Source organism: Taudactylus pleione, unplaced genomic scaffold (genome assembly GCF_031769625.1).
Source record: "Taudactylus pleione unplaced genomic scaffold, aTauple2 ptg000478l, whole genome shotgun sequence".
Taxonomy (NCBI): domain Eukaryota; kingdom Metazoa; phylum Chordata; class Amphibia; order Anura; family Myobatrachidae; genus Taudactylus; species Taudactylus pleione.
This window is the reverse complement of record NW_028284880.1, coordinates 390,789-410,179: the sequence shown is the minus strand read 5'-3', so window position 1 is coordinate 410,179 and position 19,391 is coordinate 390,789. Positions and strand designations below refer to the sequence as shown.

Sequence of the window (19,391 nt, the reverse complement as noted above, 5' to 3'; positions counted from 1 at the left end):
CTCTTGAAGTGTTATCTCTCTGTATGCTCAGTCACCTCACATGTTGTGCTACCATCAGCAGCTGCTGATGTGTGGCTGTCTGCCTTCTTTGTGTGCAGAGCTGCGTGGGGGTGGAGGTATCTAATAGAAAAGGATCGTTCCATAGCTGTCAGCTGGGGAGGATTGCTAGAGAAGAACCCATTTAGGTGGACAGACAGTTTAGGTAATGTCACACAAGGGGCATGGCTTAACGAAATTTCTGGGTCTGAGCTGTTTCTTCAATACAAAACTGCTGCTCAGCTGGCTGGACCGGCCCATCCCGCCATCGTCCCTTCTGGCATTTGCCAGAACTTCCAGATGGCCAGTCCCGCCCTGGTACTAATGTACAGTGCTATGTTCCCCTGTCATTCTATTCACTGCTCTGCATTTTTACATGCAGGGAAGCAGTAATTGCAGCACATAACCAAAATTACAGGTAACACCATTTCATACATCTCCCCCTATGTATCTTAGAAAGTATGTAAGATCCCTGTTGTCAGATTTTGAACTCGACTGACCTTAATCAGGGGATCCGTGGGAAATGCCATGTTAGTGGCTCTCAAAGCTGTGTAAAACAATGGAAATCCTCATAGGAGGTCTCGGTGAGAATATCCCAGACCCAGTATCGGACTGGGGCATAAAGGGCCCACCAGGGGAAGCAGTGATAGGGGCAAATGCTTAAAGGGTGTGGTCATCCACCAAAGGGAGTGTGGCCAGCCACCACAGTTGCTTGGCTAACCATTAGGCACATCTTGGTGTAGTTTCTCTAGAAGCAAACCAAAAAACAATATTTATCAGCAGTCCTGCTCTACAAGGCAACTGACCCTCTAAGAGAGTAACAATGTACAATTCAGTGCATAGTCTGGAACATGACACCAAGAGGATGGGGTGGGCCCCCAGAAAATGGGGCCCACCGGGGATTTCCCTTGCACCCCTGCGGGCCAGTCCAACCCTGCCCAGACCATATGAATGTTTAGTGCAGAACCACTGACCAGACTACAGGAGAGATTACAGAAATGCCACTTGGTTAGATTGGGAAGCTAGACTCAGGCAAATGTATTTAACTGATTGCCAATGATATACCCTTTGCCAACATGACCACAGGTGGCCAAATGGACCCTTGAATAAATTTTGGTTAATTATTTTAGCTCTGTTTCTCAAATAAAAGTGCTCCTCCTGGGCCATGGTGATTATTTAAATAGTTCTCTTTTATTTTGGTACATTTAGACCTTTAACATTAAAGAGAAACATATTTCTGGTGACCATAGGATGCAGATGGATAGTACCATGACTCACTGTGGAAGTCCCTGATGCTTTGAGGGGAAAAAAAAAAAGTTGGCTAGAGCAACAGGAAAAGAAGTGGTTGCATAGAGCGAAGACCTTGCACACTTGACGCTGGGCACAATCTGTTGTGTGAGACATGAGATAGTGTGAACCCTGGTCAAGACTACAGGTCTTGACTAAGCTGTAGCAGATCAGCATTGATCTATGACCAATGGAAGTATTGGAACTTCCATAAATCTACACTAACTGGTACCCAGTCAGAGCATTGTAATGTCCACGGATCTAGAGTTACCTGTACTCAATCAGAGCATTGAAATGTCCACAGATCTAGACTTACCTGTACCCAATCAGAGCATTGTAATGTCCACAAATCTAGACTTACCTGTACCCAATCAGAGCATTGTAATGTCCACAGATCTAGACTTACCTGTACCCAATCAGAGCATTGTAATGTCCACAGATCTAGACTTACCTGTACCCAATCAGAGCATTGTAATGTCCACAGATCTAGATTTACCTGTACTCAGTCAGAGCATTGGAGCAGCCACAGATCTAGACTTACCTGTACCCAACCAGAGCATTGTAATGTCCACAGATCTAGACTTACCTGTACCCAATCAGAGCATTGTAATGTCCACAGATCTAGACTTACCTGTACCCAATCAGAGCATTGTAATGTCCACAGATCTAGATTTACCTGTACTCAGTCAGAGCATTGGAGCAGCCACAGATCTAGACTTACCTGTACCCAATCAGAGCATTGTAATGTCCACAGATCTAGACTTACCTGTACCCAATCAGAGCATTGTAATGTCCACAGATCTAGACTTACCTGTACCCAATCAAAGCATTGTAATGTCCACAGATCTAGATTTACCTGTACTCAGTCAGAGCATTGGAGCAGCCACAGATCTAGACTTACCTGTACCCAATCAGAGCATTGTAATGTCCACAGATCTAGACTTACCTGTACCCAATCAGAGCATTGTAATGTCCACAGATCTAGACTTACCTGTACCCAATCAGAGCATTGTAATGTCCACAGATCTAGATTTACCTGTACTCAGTCAGAGCTGTGGAGCAGCCACAGATCTAGACTTACCTGTACCCAATCAGAGCATTGTAATGTCCACAGATCTAGACTTACCTGTACCCAATCAGAGCATTGTAATGTCCACAGATCTAGACTTACCTGTACCCAATCAGAGCATTGTAATGTCCACAGATCTAGACTTACCTGTACCCAATCAGAGCATTGTAATGTCCACAGATCTAGATTTACCTGTACTCAGTCAGAGCTGTGGAGCAGCCACAGATCTAGACTTACCTGTACCCAATCAGAGCATTGTAATGTCCACAGATCTAGACTTACCTGTACCCAATCAAAGCATTGTAATGTCCACAGATCTAGATTTACCTGTACTCAGTCAGAGCATTGGAGCAGCCACAGATCTAGACTTACCTGTACCCAATCAGAGCATTGTAATGTCCACAGATCTAGACTTACCTGTACCCAATCAGAGCATTGTAATGTCCACAGATCTAGATTTACCTGTACTCAGTCAGAGCTGTGGAGCAGCCACAGATCTAGACTTACCTGTACCCAATCAGAGCATTGTAATGTCCATAGATCTAGACTTACCTGTACCCAATCAGAGCATTGTAATGTCCACAGATCTAGATTTACCTGTACTCAGTCAGAGCATTGGAGCAGCCACAGATCTAGACTTACCTGTACCCAATCAGAGCATTGTAATGTCCACAGATCTAGACTTACCTGTACCCAATCAGAGCATTGTAATGTCCACAGATCTAGACTTACCTGTACCCAATCAGAGCATTGTAATGTCCACAGATCTAGACTTACCTGTACCCAATCAGAGCATTGTAATGTCCACAGATCTAGATTTACCTGTACTCAGTCAGAGCTGTGGAGCAGCCACAGATCTAGACTTAACTGTACCCAATCAGAGCATTGTAATGTCCACAGATCTAGACTTACCTGTACCCAATCAAAGCATTGTAATGTCCACAGATCTAGATTTACCTGTACTCAGTCAGAGCATTTTAGCAGCCACAGATCTAGACTTACCTGTACCCAATCAAAGCATTGTAATGTCCACAGATCTAGATTTACCTGTACTCAGTCAGAGCATTGGAGCAGCCACAGATCTAGACTAACCTGTATCGGATCAGTGCATTGTAATGTCGCAGTCGTGTCTTATGCTATTAGCGCGGCTGATTTTCATAAAACTGAGACACCAACTTGCAGTGCCTTGAGAGCGCATTTCTGTCTCTGCGCATCTTTAGTCGCCACCATCAGTCTCACCATCAAAACTTGCACCAGCCCTATGGCAGGTGCATCTTCTCCGTTTGACCGCGGCCTCCTGTCTGAGTGGATGTGTATCTTTGCACGCAGCTATGCGCCTGTGTCAGCTCAGCCGCCCCGTTACCAGGAACGCCCACTGCATCTGTACTGCATCTACAGTATGAGTGCTGATAATCAGGACACATGGGCTGTGCAACTGCGATGCATGTACAGATCTACAACATCGGCCAACTGCGTGCGGCATGGAAACTGCATCTGGCTCATAATCCGGCCCTAATTGTGTATTACCGTGGGAATCAGTATGTTATACCACCAGATGTCAGCCCGGCGGATGAAATACCGACGGCGGAAGTCCGGCAGATGTAGATCCCGACAGGGGAGGTAAGTAGGCTAACCCTCTCCGCCCCCTAAATCTAACCCTCCCTTAGGGGTGTCTAACCCTAACCTCCCCCCAGGAGTGCCTAACCTAACCCTCCGGGGTGGTGCCTAACACTAACCGCCCCCCAGGGGTGCCAGACGGTAACCACCCCTTCCCCTAGCCTAACCCCAACCCTCACGGGGGGGGGGGGTGCTTAACCCTAAGTCCCCCCGGGAGACCCTAAACCTAACCCCGAGCGGTGGGATTTCGTCTTGGGCCTAATGATAGGTGTCTGTATTTAGATGCTTATCGTTAGTCCCATGCCGGGATTTCACTGTCAGGAAGCCGACGGTCAGCATTTCGACCGCCGGCTTCCTGACTTCATACCTTGGTGTATGTGTATGGCTGTGTACTGTATGTAGTGGTGCCTAAACATATTGGGCCTGATTCAGAGGTGGATGGTAATGCAGCCACGACGGCGTCTTTATGCTGATGCTGCAGCGACACCCACCGACTTCCACTCAAATCCACCGCTTTGCATAATAAGCCGCACCATCAGACACATATCGGTCGCACCATCGGACATTAGAGCAGCCCTATGGTTTCCCAGAATGTCTGTCAGAACAAGCCTCCGATGCCAGTGCAACTGAAAAAGAAAAGACGGCGCGGCTGGCCGCGACACGCCCTTGTCTAGCTAGCCACTCCCCCCTGCTGCCACCCAGGAACGCCCGCTGTGATTGTCTCTCTGTGCGTTCAGATTCGTTCTGCGTCTCCCGGCGGTCACCATTAGGAAGCATGCGCAGTGCAACTCGGACGCCTGCGCAGACAGAAGACATCGGCCGCTTGAGACCGAAATTTAACTGCGTTCACCTCCTGAATCAGGCCAATTATCTCATAACAATTATATTTATTACAAATATTTTGCTTTGCAAATGTTGGGGGTTACCCGGCTGGAACATGACTGGGACCCACTGATCTAGACCTACCTGTACCCAGTCAGACTATTAGTGACATGAGCTGTAAGTAATATAAAGAACCACGTACCCCTCTCTCTAGATAAGTAGGCTATATCTGTAGTCCTTGTGTACAGTAGGCCTTGTGTGTGTATTCTTTCATAGGAGACTACTGATAAGTGTATGGTTTACATCCCATGCTGCTTAGTTCCTTTCATCGTCAGTGCTAGCATTATATATGTGTGTCTGCCAGTATACTACTACTCCTGATTTTTCCATTGTTTTATCTTTTTTAGATATATTATCCTAATGACCTTACAAGACAGGAATGAGAAACTCTTCTATCGCGTGCTGACTTCAGACATTGAGCGCTTCATGCCCATAGTGTACACCCCCACCGTGGGCCTGGCGTGTCAGCAGTACGGCCTGGCTTTCCGGAGACCGCGGTGAGTTACCGAGTGTGTGTGATTTGTAAATAGAGTGTGAGACCTCAGTTATTACAGCGCTTAGTGGCTCTGGGCTCTGTCAGAGGATATGTATAACACTGGCAGCAGACGCAGTCATCAGTCAGCAGGATGGGCTACGGAGCCTCCGAGCCCTGGAGCAAGCATTTTATATATGTCACTAGTAACCTCCAGCCGTCCGTCCTTTCAGCTGCTTTTTTCTTCCTGTCTACTAGACCTGGTTTTAAGCCTCTTGTTTGAAGTCATCACAGATCTCACACATATCTGGTATTACAGGTCTGTGTTCTAGGTGACTAAGGTTTCCATTCCCAGCAAGGAAGGCAACGTAACCCTAGTTGCGCATCGAGTAGCCAAGACTAGTGAACACTTTAGTTTCACCAACACTAGAAACATTTAACAAGATGATAATGAATGAGGTCATTTAGGGGGGAGATTTACTAAGCCTTGGAAAGTGATCAAGTACCAACCAATCGGGTCCTAACTGCCATTTTTCAAACACAGCCTGTAAAGTGGCAGTTGGGAGCTGATTGGTTGGTACTTTATCATTCTCCAGAGCTTAATACATCTGCCCCTTAGACAGGTGCTTATAAACCACATATGTATGCACCAAATATACATCCCTTTTTGGTTGAAAAGATCCTTCCAGATTTCTTCCTTTTTATAGCTGTGTGTATAAACCTGAAAAACAACAGAAAGCAGGGAACCGCAATAGAATATTATCCTAAGAAACACTTAGGGGAGTGACGGTCCAGGATTGCATAAAATTTGATTTAAAAAAAATAAAATAAAAAAACGATTTATTTGATTTAAATAGGATTTTTGTTATTAAATTTATTTTTAAAATAAATGTTTAAACATTAAAAACGTTTACTTAAAGTATTTTTTATTTAAACCTATTTAAATCCAAAAAATCGGATTAAATCAAATAAATCCGTTTTTTATTTTAATTTTTTTAAATCCAATTTTATGCAACCCTTTTACTAAGCCTTGAATGGAGATAAAGTACCAACCAATCAGGTCCTAGCTGTCCTGTTACAGGCTGTGTTTGAAAAATGACAGTTAGGAGCTGGTTGGTTGGTATTTTATCTTCGTCCACTTTGTCTCCATACAAGGCTTAGTAAATAGACCCCTGAATAAGTGTCATTTAGTAAGCCAACAGGGAAACGATTCTACGAAGGATACCGGGAACCAAAACGGGAGATGTACTGTATAAAAGCCCCCCTGAGGTACTGTACTCACAAAACAGGACATATCATAACACAATTGAATTCTAGGGCACCACCACCACCACCACTACGCAGGTGGGATATCTCAGGAGTCCCCTTTAGGATATCACACTCGCAGGAAGGCAAATGGAATGGGGTGCATCAATCTGCAGTGGAATGGCCGTCAGTCTGGCCCCCCTCTGTCATCAATGCGATTTCCATGACCGGTCATTCCCCATATGAGTGGACTGAAAATCCAGCAATAGCTTCATGGTGTCACCCTGATTAATTCCTCTAAACACACACACACACACACACACACAAATATAATTCCAGACTGACAAACTCACATGATATCTTGATATCTTAAAATGAACAGGGAGAAAGATCCGTTAATGACCGAAACGCGTTGTTCTGTTGTCAATGAGGTTTATCTATACAGCCATAAAAGGAAAACTAGGGGGAAAAAACACTGAAAGGTTCTTTTCAACCAATAAGGGATGGATATTTTGTGTATATATATATATATATATATATATATATATATATATATATATATATATACACATACATACATATATATATATATGTATGTATGTGTGTATATATATATATATATATATATATATATATATATATATATATATACACACATACATACACTCTATAATTGCCTGTATAAGTGAACACATCCATTATTATCTGGTTCCATCACAGTGTCTGACACCAGTAGCAAAAGGCTAATGTGAGGTCATGCCCTGTCACAGTTTTAGCTAACTTGTGTCGGGTCATGCTGGGATGTGTAGTTCTACAGCAGCTGGAGGGCCACATGTTACCTACCCCTGGTTTAGGTTATAAAGCAAGTAGGCCGTTACCTCACATTAAATAAGCGCAAATCCCATTTACTAAATGCTTCTAGTGTCATTTATCTAATCAACTTGGAAATAAGTATATTTATTTAAACATATATGTAAGATGTTCTGTGAGCGAATCTGCTACAGACAGCAGTTACAGAGCCCCTTTGAAGTCCCTACAATTTAAATCTTTACAGTCGCAGCTCTGACATGTAGCAGATCTCTTTAGGACCCGAGAGGGATTCCAGCTGTCTATTATTATGTAGTGGGTGGTAACATTTAACTCTTCAACTACACAGCATTTGAATACTAGATTATCACTGTATAATGTGTTTTTTTTATGTCCCTGTCTGAAAGTTTACGTACATGGCCATCATATGCATTAATGTCCATTATTCACTTACCTACAAGAAGCTGCCATGTTGGGAGGAAGTGTTTTTGTTGTTTATTCTTCGGAAGTGTGTGAGCGACAGGCTTGGAATACGCCAATGGACACAATGATTAGCATTTTCATTTTAGACAAAAATAGTGAAAGCGGCACATGCAAAACATTTGTGGGTAACACATCCTCAGTCTCAATGGGGGCGATTCAATTCACAGCAATGTTTAACTTTGTTGGGAAGTAGTTAAGTCGGAGAATGGCGGTTCTCGTGACTTAACCTGGGTGTTAGTCTTGTAAACCGCAATTCTCCGACTAAAGTGCCGGCCGCGAGGCTGTTAGTGCTGCCCTAATGCGGAAAACAGCCTCGCGGCCGGCACTTTAGTCGGATTTCTCTTCGCATCCTCAGGAGGGTGCGAGAAGAAATCCTTTAGTCGCACTAAACAGCGCTCTGAATTGAATGGCTCTGGGTGCTCCCTCCCGGGGCTATTCAGCATCGCGCTAAATTGAATCTCCCCCAATGACTATTGTTAATTTGTAAATAACCTTTTCTAGGAATTATTTAGATTTAGAATACTGTATAGCAGCTATTAAATTGCTGGATAAATATTGGGAACTTTTTATTTCCCGAAAATCTGAGCGTCGACAGCGGAAAAGTTGAGATGACTAGAGATGACTCTACTAGTTGAGTAGAGCAAAACTGGGTGTTTGTCACATAAAATGTGCTGCTAAATTTTATATTACTTGTGTTCTGGTTCTGTGTAGAAACGTATTTCTACATTTGAATACATGTATTTTACATATAGAGCTTCACGGACCTAGGTCACAGATGGGAGGAAAGCCGTCCTGGTCGCCGTCATTGTGGCTACAATCCTGTCCAAAACAGGAAGCCCCTGAGGCCTTCCTAAAGTCTGAGTCAACGAGCCAGAAATTAAGCCAGAGAGCTCGCTTAACAGCCGAGGATACTGACATCTGCTAAAGTCAGGACACTAGTATCTATTGTTGCCTCTCCTATATGAGAGGCCACCCTCTGTTCTCACCTGACGCAGCTCGTTCCAATGGGAATCTGAGCTAAGGCTCTCTGAAGAGCAATCTTCCAAACTCCAATGGCTGTAGCATCCCAAGCAGAAGTCATGGCTGGATGCGCGATAGCATGTCCAGAATAGAAGCCCCTCTTGAAGGAAATTCCATTGTCCTGTCCGTCGGATCCCAAGGGATGCCGTATTTGGACTAGGAAGGTAGCGATTTTGCCTAAGCGGGCCATGTGAGCATCTATTGAGGAGGAGGCTATTAGGGTGAGCCCTCCGTAGAAGGTATACTCGCTGTGCAAAAGACGGGAATTCTGTAGAAACCGTCTACTGAAGCTTGTAACCATCGATCATCAGCACAGTTGTCTGGTTCGGTCAGGGCGGTGCTGGGGATCAGGGTAAATACATACTCAGCCTTCCCCAGTCATCATGTCTGTCGCTCCAAAAGGAGGAACAGGTAAGGATCAACCTCACTGATGAGCCGAAGCGCTAGCTTTAGTGGTCTGAAGCCAACAGCACCTGGTTCAGTTCAGGCAGTTCATGTACTAACCATGCCTGACCCTGCTTAGCTTCCGAGATCATACGATATCAGGTGTGTTCAGGGTGGAGTGGCCATAGGCCTCGGCATCTTTCCTCTCGATCTGCAGTGGAATGCTGTACCACTGAACTATACCCCCAAGTGAAGCGAAGAACAGCTCTTATCCTGTTAAACCGGGCGGCTACATCTAGCTGCAATATGGGATGGACGAAGGTCTTGCCTGAAACTGTTATCACCGGACACGGACGCGGCACAATCTAGACTGGGATGCAGCACTATCTAAGACTAGCGCCTGAAGTGCGGTTCCTGTCCAGCTTCTGCTGGAAAGATGTAGACACCTGCGATTAAAGTGAGAAAGGTTGCATCCATGGCCCCCAAGGCAGAATGCTATAAGGACCCAGCTAGGCCCCAGTAGGGATACTAGTAGGGGGAGCGGGTCCTGAGGTTGCCAGTCCGTGTGATGGACACACTCTGACACTGCAGAGGATGGGTGTGGATTATTAGATTGGACACAACTTGTTAGATCATTAAATGGTCGACCACGTTTGTTCGACATGTCGTTTAGATAGACAAAGTATAGATCAACAGTTACAATAGTCAGACAGTAATATAGTCGAACGGGACATTAGATCGATATGTAATATATCGAATATGTAAGATCGAAAGGTATATAAGGGCGACACAACGTAGATCGACAACTAATAGTTAGACAATGTTCCAAGTTCGAAACCAAATAGGTAGACAAATAATAGATCGACACCACACAAATAGACATAATAACACATCGAAATCAAATAGATTGACAGCTAATAGATCGACAGATAAAAGATCACCTAGTCCAAGAGTCTGATTCAGACCCGGTCGCAAGTGCAGAGCGCTCGCAACCGGGTCGATGGTGGCTCACAGTGCATGCATGAGACCCGGCTAGCAACGGGCAATCCATTGCTCCGGGTCTTGCACCAAAGGGGGCGAGCTGTCGATGTTGAATGACAGCTCGCCGCCTTTGGTGGGCGGGCCGGGGGTTGGCTGCCCAAATGGAGGCCTTCCCATGAGAACGCCTGTCGTTTGGGGGTGGCCCCACTGACATCTGTCAGTGGAGAGATTCCGGCTCTGTTAGCACCGAAATCTTTCTGGGGTTTGCGGCGACGAGACCCTACCACAAGGGTCTCGTCGCAAGCCCGATGGTCTTGACCATCGCGAACATCATCATGGCCGCTCGCAATAGCTGTGGGTGGTCACCCACAGCTATGCAAGTGGCCAAGAGGCCGATCCAAAAAAAACCACCCCAGCCCTGATTCAGAGCGAGCCCTCTGTCAGAGCGAGCGGCTCTGAAGCAGGCCCCAAGATCTATGCCAACTTGGTTGACAGCTAATAGATCGACAGATAAAAGATCGACACGTTACTTTTAGACAATACAAAAAGGTATACATATCCTACACGCTGCCCACTAATAGCGCATCCCCCGACGTTACTTTCAACCGTGGAACTACAGGTCCCAGCCAGCCCTTTCATCCATGCAAGCGCTCCTGACAATGCTAGCCCCAACGTACACCTTGCAGCCCTTGTCCCTAATTACTGGGTGCCCCCATGCGCTGGAATGCACCCCTTCATCAACCCTCCCCCCCTCAATTTCAAATGTGCGAAAACGGGACCCGGTGTAAACGAAATCTGCGAAAAGTCCTGTCGTTTTTGGGGAAATCAGCCTGACACCCCCCTAAAGATGCTCTGACATGGGGGTCCACTATGGGTACCCCCTAATAGCCCTGCTACAGGTATTTGGGGTCTTTAAATGGTCTTAATAGGAGCTATTTAGCGTCTGAGGCAGTGATGAAGAATAGCATTTTGCAAAGTGCTTTTTTGGGGTGTCCTTTGTGGTTTTTCACGCAGTTTGTGTCAAGGCGGGTGTACAAAGGGTTCAGAGTGATTTCCGCACCTCTGCACCCCAATTTTGCACTTTTTTCCGACGGTGATTCATAGGCGAAACTATTCGCCTATTACATTGCATGGCTTTTTCCGTATTCATTTAGGATTTTCGCACCATGGGCCAAATGTAATAGGGTGTCTGTTTAAGACTCGCAAAAAAAAGTTAACCAAAAGTCCCCAAATAATAGACCTGATTCAGGATAGCGAGTATATCCTGAGCATGTCAGATTAACACAGAAACATGCACATAACCATGAGATATGTGCATGTTTCTGTGTGTACTTATGCAAAACGTTTAAAAAGTTTAAGAAAGAAATTATGTACAGTCCCCCCTCCCCCAAAAGCCTCACCAGCCCCAGGCTTTATAATGCCTGTCCTGGTTCTAAAAATACAGGGGACAAAATGCGTAGGGGTCCCCTGTATATTAAGAACCAGCACAGGGCTTTGCAGAGGCGGTCCTGGTTATGGAAAAACGGGACAAAACGAGTAGGGATCCCCTGTAATTTCCATAACCAGCACCGGACTCTTTCTAGCGGGGGGATAATGCCACAGCCAGGGAAAACCTTTCCCCGGTTTCCCCGGCCAAAGCATTACCCCTGACCGCTAGTCATCCCAGCCTGGGGATCCCTAGGGAGCTGGGGCCCCCCCCCAATAAAGGGGTCACCCTCTCCAGGGCACCCAAGACTAGACTGATAGCCCGGGGCTATCCCTGGCACCCTAGGGCGGTGGGTGCCGGGTTGATAGTGTTTTAGTGTAGTGCTAAATAGTCTGTTACATATTGTCTTTAGTTGTGGTACTAAACATTCCAGCATGCGGGTTCTTACGGGTCTGCTGGTACCTGTAGTTCTACAACTAAAGAAATACGTGATAGTAAGTTTATTTTAACATACCCTCACACATATTCACCTAGTATCCATAGTAATCCATAGGGGTACCTATAAAAAAAAATCCATACTCACCTCTCCTATGCGCTGTCCAGGTCCTCTTCGTTCCCTGTAGGCATCCAAAGGGTTAAAATAACCGAGTATTAACCAACCAAGCCGGACTGAGTAAAGGTATGTGTGTACACATACCTTTACTTTGCGCGAATGACTGGAGCACACGTGTGCTCCAGACATTGTAGGAGCCGCCAGCCAATCAGCGGGCATCTCCGTCGGAGCAGCTCGCTGATTGGCTGTGTGCAGTCAGCGTGTCTCCCCATAGACTTCAATGGGGAGAGTTCTCCATTGAAGTCTATGCTGGGAACCGCGACATTGTATCTACTGCTGTAACCACAAGGTTCACCTCAAGTAACCTTGTGGTTACAGCAGTAGATACAATGTTGCGGTTCCCAGCATAGACGTCAATGGAGAATTCTCCCCAAAAGTCCGGACTTTTCGCTCCTAATTGAATACGGAAAACGCAATGCAATGTAATGGGCAAAAAAGTTTTCTGGCAGAAAAAAGTGCACAATTGGGGTTTTGGGGTGCAGAGGTGCGGAAATCACTGTGAACCCTTTGTACACTCCCCTTGACGCAAACTTTGTAAAAAAAAATGCATAAAATCCCCCACAAAGGACACCCCAAAAAAGCAGTTTGAAAATGTGGGCGAAAAAATTAAAAGTGGGGGTACAAATTCAAAAACTAGCGAAATAGCCTATGGGGGAGGGTTTTTTTTATTGCAGGTGCTTGCTGAAGGTGCATTATTTTTAGCACTTTAAAGCTTGATTTTAGTTTTTTTGTACTATGCTTGTACCCATTTTCATGTACCCCAAATTTGATGGGACTACTTATTTATTTATTTTTTTTAAAAGTTGCAAAATGCTATTCTTCATCACTGTCTCAAAGACGCTAAATAGCTCCTATTGAGACCATTTAAAGACCCCAAATACCTTTAGCAGGGCTATTCGGGGGTACCCATAGTGAACCCCCATGTCAGAGCATCTTTAGGGGGGTGTCAGGCTGATTTCCCCAAAAACGACAGGACTTTTCGCCGAGTCCCGTTTTCGCACATTTGAAATTGAGGGGGGGGGGGGTTGATGAAGGGGTGCACTGCAGCGCATGGGGGTGCCCAGCAATTAGGAACAAGGGCTGCAGGGTGGATGTAGGGGGCTTGCATGGCCAGGAGCGCTTGCAGGGATGAAAGGGCTGGCTGGGACCTGTAGTTCCACGGTTGAAAGCGGCGGAGGATGCGCTATTAGCGGGACGCGTCTAGAAGTAGACGGGTTGCCGTGGTTAACATGCATCTAAGTTTAGGCGACTAGGAATAGCGGAGAGCAGAGGGGGGTGGTGGTAATGATGGAGTGCACTGCAGAGCATGGTGGTGCCCAGCAATTAGGGAAAAGGCCTGCAAGGTGTACGTTGGGGCTAGCATTGCCAGGAGCGCTTGCATGGATGAAAGGGCTGGCTGGTACCTGTAGTTCCACGATTGAAAGTAGCGTCGGGGGACGCGCTATTAGTGGGCAGCGTGTAGGATATGTATACCTTTTTGTATTGTCTAAAAGTAACACGTCGATCTTTTATCTGTCGATCTATCAACTGTCGATCTATTTGGTTTAGATCTTGAACTCGTTGATCTTTGATATGTCAAACTATTCACTGTCTACCTATTTGGCTTCAATCTGTTATTCTGTCTATCTTGTTTATTGTCGATCTGCATATCGTCGATATGCTTTGTTTCGATCTTATGTTGTGTCGATCTCATGTCTGTGTCGATCTTCAGGTGGTCGATCTATGGTTTGTCGAGCAATTGTTCCTCTCAAACTAGTTGGAGTCGATGTACTGTGGTCGATGTATGTATTGTCGATCTCTGGTCGATCAAACAACCAGATAACGCAGAGGATGTGCACTAGCCAACTGCTACCTTACGTATAAGAGAGGTAGCCCCGGCCGGTTCCAGGTTGAAGTCATGGCTGACTGACACTCTGGCTGCGAATTTGCGAAACAACGGACACAGAGCCCATCGTGGTACGGAGCCTGAGTAGAAAGTACAGTGGTACAAATCCTGCAGTTACACAACACTGAAGCACCCCCCACCCCTGGGTGCTTTGCCCTTGGAAAACTTGGTACCGCAATCCACGGCAGTCCCCACACACCAGTTATGTAAACTACTGTGTGCAATAAAAAGGGGAGTGCGATGAATGTAACCTCACCCCACAATAAGCGGGGATTTACAGACTATGCACACAGAAACATTCAATGCTGTATATGGGCAATTAATGCTCAGCAATGGAAACCCCAGCCGGCAGGAAGGAGCTTGCGGCCTGATTCAGAGCCGCTCGCTAGATGTGATCACTCGCACGATGTGTATGCAAATTGCGTAGGCAGTGCTACCGCACAGCAATGCATTAGCACGCCCAGTATTTCTTAGAGAGCGATCACATAGTGTATGCAGACACCCACCAGCCTGTCTTAAGATGCCCACTTGTGCACGTCATGTACAGGAAGTGTATGCAACCATCGGTACATCGGATGCTATCGCAGCGCTTGAGGTTGACCATTCCTTGCCGCAAGCACTGCGAGCACTTCAGTGTAAAAACCAGCCAGGTGACGTGTACTATGATGCTGTCCTATAATTATGCACGACCTCTATCACACCGCTGAGATGCTCAGGCACGCCTGCGTTTGCACCTCCACTCCCCCGTTTTTAATGGCCAACCCCCGTTACCACCTACAAACGGCTTCTACTGTCACTCACTCTGCTGGGCTGTCTATGCGCAGCGAGCGAATGCATTATAAACTTTCACTAAGGTATCCACATGCGCACAATGCATACACAATGCATAACATCGGCAGCAGCGAGAGAATGCATCTTAGCGAGCGGGTCTGAATTAGGCCCTTAGTGTATAACCAGACCCCAGAGGGAAGTATACAGGGAGACAGGAGCCCTATACTGCTCTCCAGAGACTGACTGAAGCAGGCCCATATTAAAATGGCTGCTCAGTGTCTCAGTTGGGAGGGGAGAGAGGAGGGAGAATCCCTGTGGCATGGCTGAATGGGGAGAGCCTAGCTGAATCAGATCCCCGGGGCAATGGCTGCTTCTAATGATGCGCCCCATTGCCTATGCCCTGGTGGTCTAGCGGAGGCGCCAGGTTGCCTGAGCGACCGATGTCAGCGCTGCCGGTGGTCTCCCACACCGTGGGTAACAGCCGCTGCAGTGCGGCTCCCTGTAAGCAGGGAGCCGCTCTTACCTTCTGTGCTCTGCTCCCTCCCCCGGCGTCCGGCTGCGCCTGCGGATTCCCGGAGTGAACTGTGGGACCGGCAGTGTTCACTGACCCGCTCGCCAGTGCTGCGGCCGCCGGCGCTGGGGTTCGGTGAAGTGGCAGCGCCTGCTCATAGAAGAAAAATAGTAAAATAAATACAGAGAAGTCTCTAACATGTGCCTTGCTTCTGCAGGGCACCAAACTAAACTGGCCTGCCTGAGGCTGGGGGCAGGGTATAGGGCCAAGGAGCCGGGGCTACTGGGAAAAGAAGTTTAGCTAGTTGGTGCCTGGACTCCTCTTGCTCCACCCTAAACCCCATGGTCTCTGCCTGTGTCCCCTATGGATTGGGAAGAAGAAAATTGCTTTATGACTGGATCATACAGCCCACTAAGCACTTTCTATGTAGCACTTTACCTTATGTATCACATTCTTATTTCCCTATAGTGTAGGCTTGTGAGCAGGGCCCTCTGACCTCTCTGTCTGTTTAAATTACCCAGGGGTCTATTTACTAAGCAGTGTTAGGAGACAGACAGAGTGAAAATTGATAAGGTGCCAGGCAATCAGCTCCCAACTGTCATTTTTCAAGCATTTTTGAGATGACAGTTGGGAGCTGATTGGCTGTCACCTTATCACTTTTCATTCTGTCTCCTAACACTGCTTAGTAAATAGACCCCCAAATCTTGTTTAAGAACTGTGCTCCCAGCTGTGAAACGCAACTGAATATGCTGTCTCTGTATAAATAACGGTGAATAATGTCTCCCATTCCAGGGATATCGTGAGATATGTAGTTCAATTTTGAGGAAATCCCACTTTGTAAAGCAGCTGTACAAAAAAGATCATGTGGAGTTTAGCTGAAAATAAAATGGTGTTTTGATGGTCTCCCCACCGACGGGGCGCCCCACCCAGGGTAACTTCCTTCTGTTTATTGCTTCCTTCTTCCTGACCTCCAACTTCACCTAACTCCTTATCTTCAAAAATGAGTCTTACAAAGTATTTAGGTTGAACTTGAAAGTTCCCAATCTCTTCTCTTATCTCTCTCATCTGGGTCCCGGCCAGGTCCCCTATGAGAAACATAAAACTAAAGGCGCAATAAGTTCTGTCCTCCCGGAAGTGAAAGGAAATGGCAATGGGCCTGGACTTCCTGAGGTATCCTTATCCGTGTTCTTGTGTTATAGACAATATTGTGAGTTCAGCTAAGGTCATTCATTTTACACCACTGCGCAGCTATAGGGGCTTGCATGGGGCGATAGGCCTTCACTAAAAATTGGTTGTAACTGAAAATGAGAACGCTTAAAGACCAGGCGATTTAATCTTCAATAATCAACTATTTGATTCAGTAATGCAAACAAAAAATGATCAATATTAGAGCCGTATTTAATTTGAGCCGAGCCGCGATACTTTTTGCGTCCTGGACTTTTCGCCTGTTTTGAAGGCGGAAAAGTATCGCGCGCGTGCACGCTTTACCCCGTATTCAATTTGAAAGTACACGAGAACGGGACCCAGCGAAACTTGAACAAGCGGAAAGTACTGTCAGATTTGGGGAAATCAGCCTGACACCCCCCAAAAGATGCTCTGACATGGGGGTTCCCTATGGTACCCCCCAATTTGGTTTGCTGAAGATATTTGGTGTTTTTAAACGGGCTCAATAGCTGCTAAATAGTGTTTTTCTATACGTGGTGCAGAATAGTATTCAGGAGTATATTTTCCAGAAAATAACTTCCCAGCAAATTGGGGGTACTTGTAAATGGGGGTCAGCATATGTAAAATTTGCTAAAGTGAAGTTGAAAAAATTGTGAAAAATCCACCTTCCGCAAGCCCCTGCAATCAAAAAAACACCTACTTGGGGACCCCCCCAGAGTCAAGTTCGCTAGTTTTTAACTTTGTACCCCAACATTTTATTATTATTTTTTTATGCACCCAAAATGAAAGTGATTTTTTTTTTGGGGTGTTCTTAAGTGGTTTTTTTTATTATTTTTTTACACAGTTTACCTTTGGGGGACTGTCTGAAGGCTGCACCGGGGTTCCCGCAACATTGCACCCCAAAACCCCAATTCTGCGCTTTTTTCCGCCTGCTATTCATAGGCGAAACTTTTTCGTCTATTACATTGCATTGACTTTCCGCCTAGGCAGAAAGTCTTTCAAATTGAATACAGGGTAAAAGCAAAACAGGCGAAAATGACGTCATCAGCGAAAAAGTATCGCGGATCCGGACTTTTCTCCTCAAATTGAATACGGGCCTAAGTCGTGATTCTGAATTATTTTTTAAAACAATTTATGCCTTTACTTTGCGCAGTGTGCATATGAGAGTGGCTTGTAGGTGTAATAATACGATGGCCCCTGCTGCTGTAAGGAAGCAACTATTTTTCCGCCCCGGCCATTCCTAGATGATGCCAGCCTTCCGATTTTTGGATCTGCCCATGTAAAGTGTGTGCGGAAAGAGGGCCTGATACAGAGACATACGCTAACCCAACAGTTAGCGTACATCTGCAATGGTTTAGGGTCTGTGCATGCGCAGGACCCATTCTGCAAATGAACATAACCGGGTCCTGCAATCTTGCTCCCCCCCCCCACACCCAAGCTGCAACATCATTGACATGCTGCTGAGATTGGGAGGGGGGAGCGGAGACGAGGCCAGGGCTGCGTCGGTGGACGCATTTTTCCTGGCTTCGCTGCGATAAGCTTCAGGTTCCGCTGCCTGGCCAAAGGAGCAATGGTTGCAATGGTGATCGCAGGCTGAGACTTCAGTCGCAGCGCTGGGATCGTAGATACAGCGAGGTGGTGTCTGTTTCCTACACATACCTCCTGCTGCATTTGTATTTGAGATGGACGGAATGGCACAGCCGCTTGTGTATGTCTTTGCAATTCCGTCCATCTCTGAATCAGGCCTAGAATGTTGTGTCCTCTGACATAGTAATCACACCTTTAAAAGAAGAGCAAAATCTTCACTAAAGAAAAGTTTCTATGTCTTTGCATTTGTTTTATTTATTTCCTCTAAGTGGGACGCAGTTGCGGCCTATATGCTGTAAGACTGAAGCGACCTTATGCTAATCTTATGCTAATCTGCCCGTCTATGCTTAATATCCGTCATCCATAGTATTGTTGCTTAAACCTTCCCATGCACGCCCCAAACGAACAAGGAAGTCTGCCTACATGCCCACGGCACTCTCATGAAACGCCCACGAGTAGTGCGATCGCAGGGTCCCCGCCCAGAAATTCCTATTTCATGGAAAGTGATCCTTCAGCCAACAGATCAATCTGTCTGTAATTAAAATCTCCAATTGTGTGTATATTCGTGCTACGGCACTTGTACAACCAGCGAACGATTACTAAAGCGCATGTGCAGTTTACTGATATCCACAGGATCTATCCGTATTTGGGCTGGCATCGGAATCAGGCCCGATATGCCCAACATCCCATTACGTTACTGAGCAAAGTGGATGACTGGAGACCATCGGCAGACTGCGATAGACAGAGACCACTGGTAAATCCAGCCACAAGCAGCCTCTGGTGTTTTTAATCATGTATTTCATGTAACACACTTTCATGCACTAATCTACAGCATGGGCTGGTTTAGTGATATCAGATGGTAATAATGTTTTTTTTTTTTTTTTGGATTATGAAAAACTCTCCACTTCGGCTGCAGCACCCTCTGATCACTTTAACAACAAACATGATGGAAACAGAGCAGATAAACATGACCGCTGAAAAGGAAACTTAAAACCATTTCTATACTTCCTAGACGTGGGCCTAATTGGCCTGCGTGGTACTGTAAATGCATGGTTCCTGATTATAGTCCTATAAAAGCACAATCACTGATGCTTTTGTTCCTGCCTCGCTGGGAATCCCATAGAGCAGTAACCAGCTGCCGCAGTCTCGCT

At 46.1% G+C, this 19,391-nt stretch overlaps 1 protein-coding gene and 1 pseudogene across 4 annotated transcripts in view; one reads left to right on the top strand and one right to left on the bottom strand.

Moving 5' to 3' along the window:
- ME3 (malic enzyme 3) overlaps positions 1–19,391 on the top strand; it is a 249,943-nt gene that overhangs the window by 62,624 nt on the left and 167,928 nt on the right. For all 4 annotated transcript variants that reach the window (XM_088449041.1, XM_088449042.1, XM_088449040.1 and 1 more), the window contains exon 4: positions 5,239–5,388. In XM_088449041.1, coding sequence (XP_088305167.1) covers positions 5,239–5,388 — 150 coding nt within the window. The remainder of the gene's footprint in view (positions 1–5,238; positions 5,389–19,391) is intronic.
- Positions 9,247–9,352, bottom strand: LOC148503016 (U8 small nucleolar RNA; annotated as a pseudogene).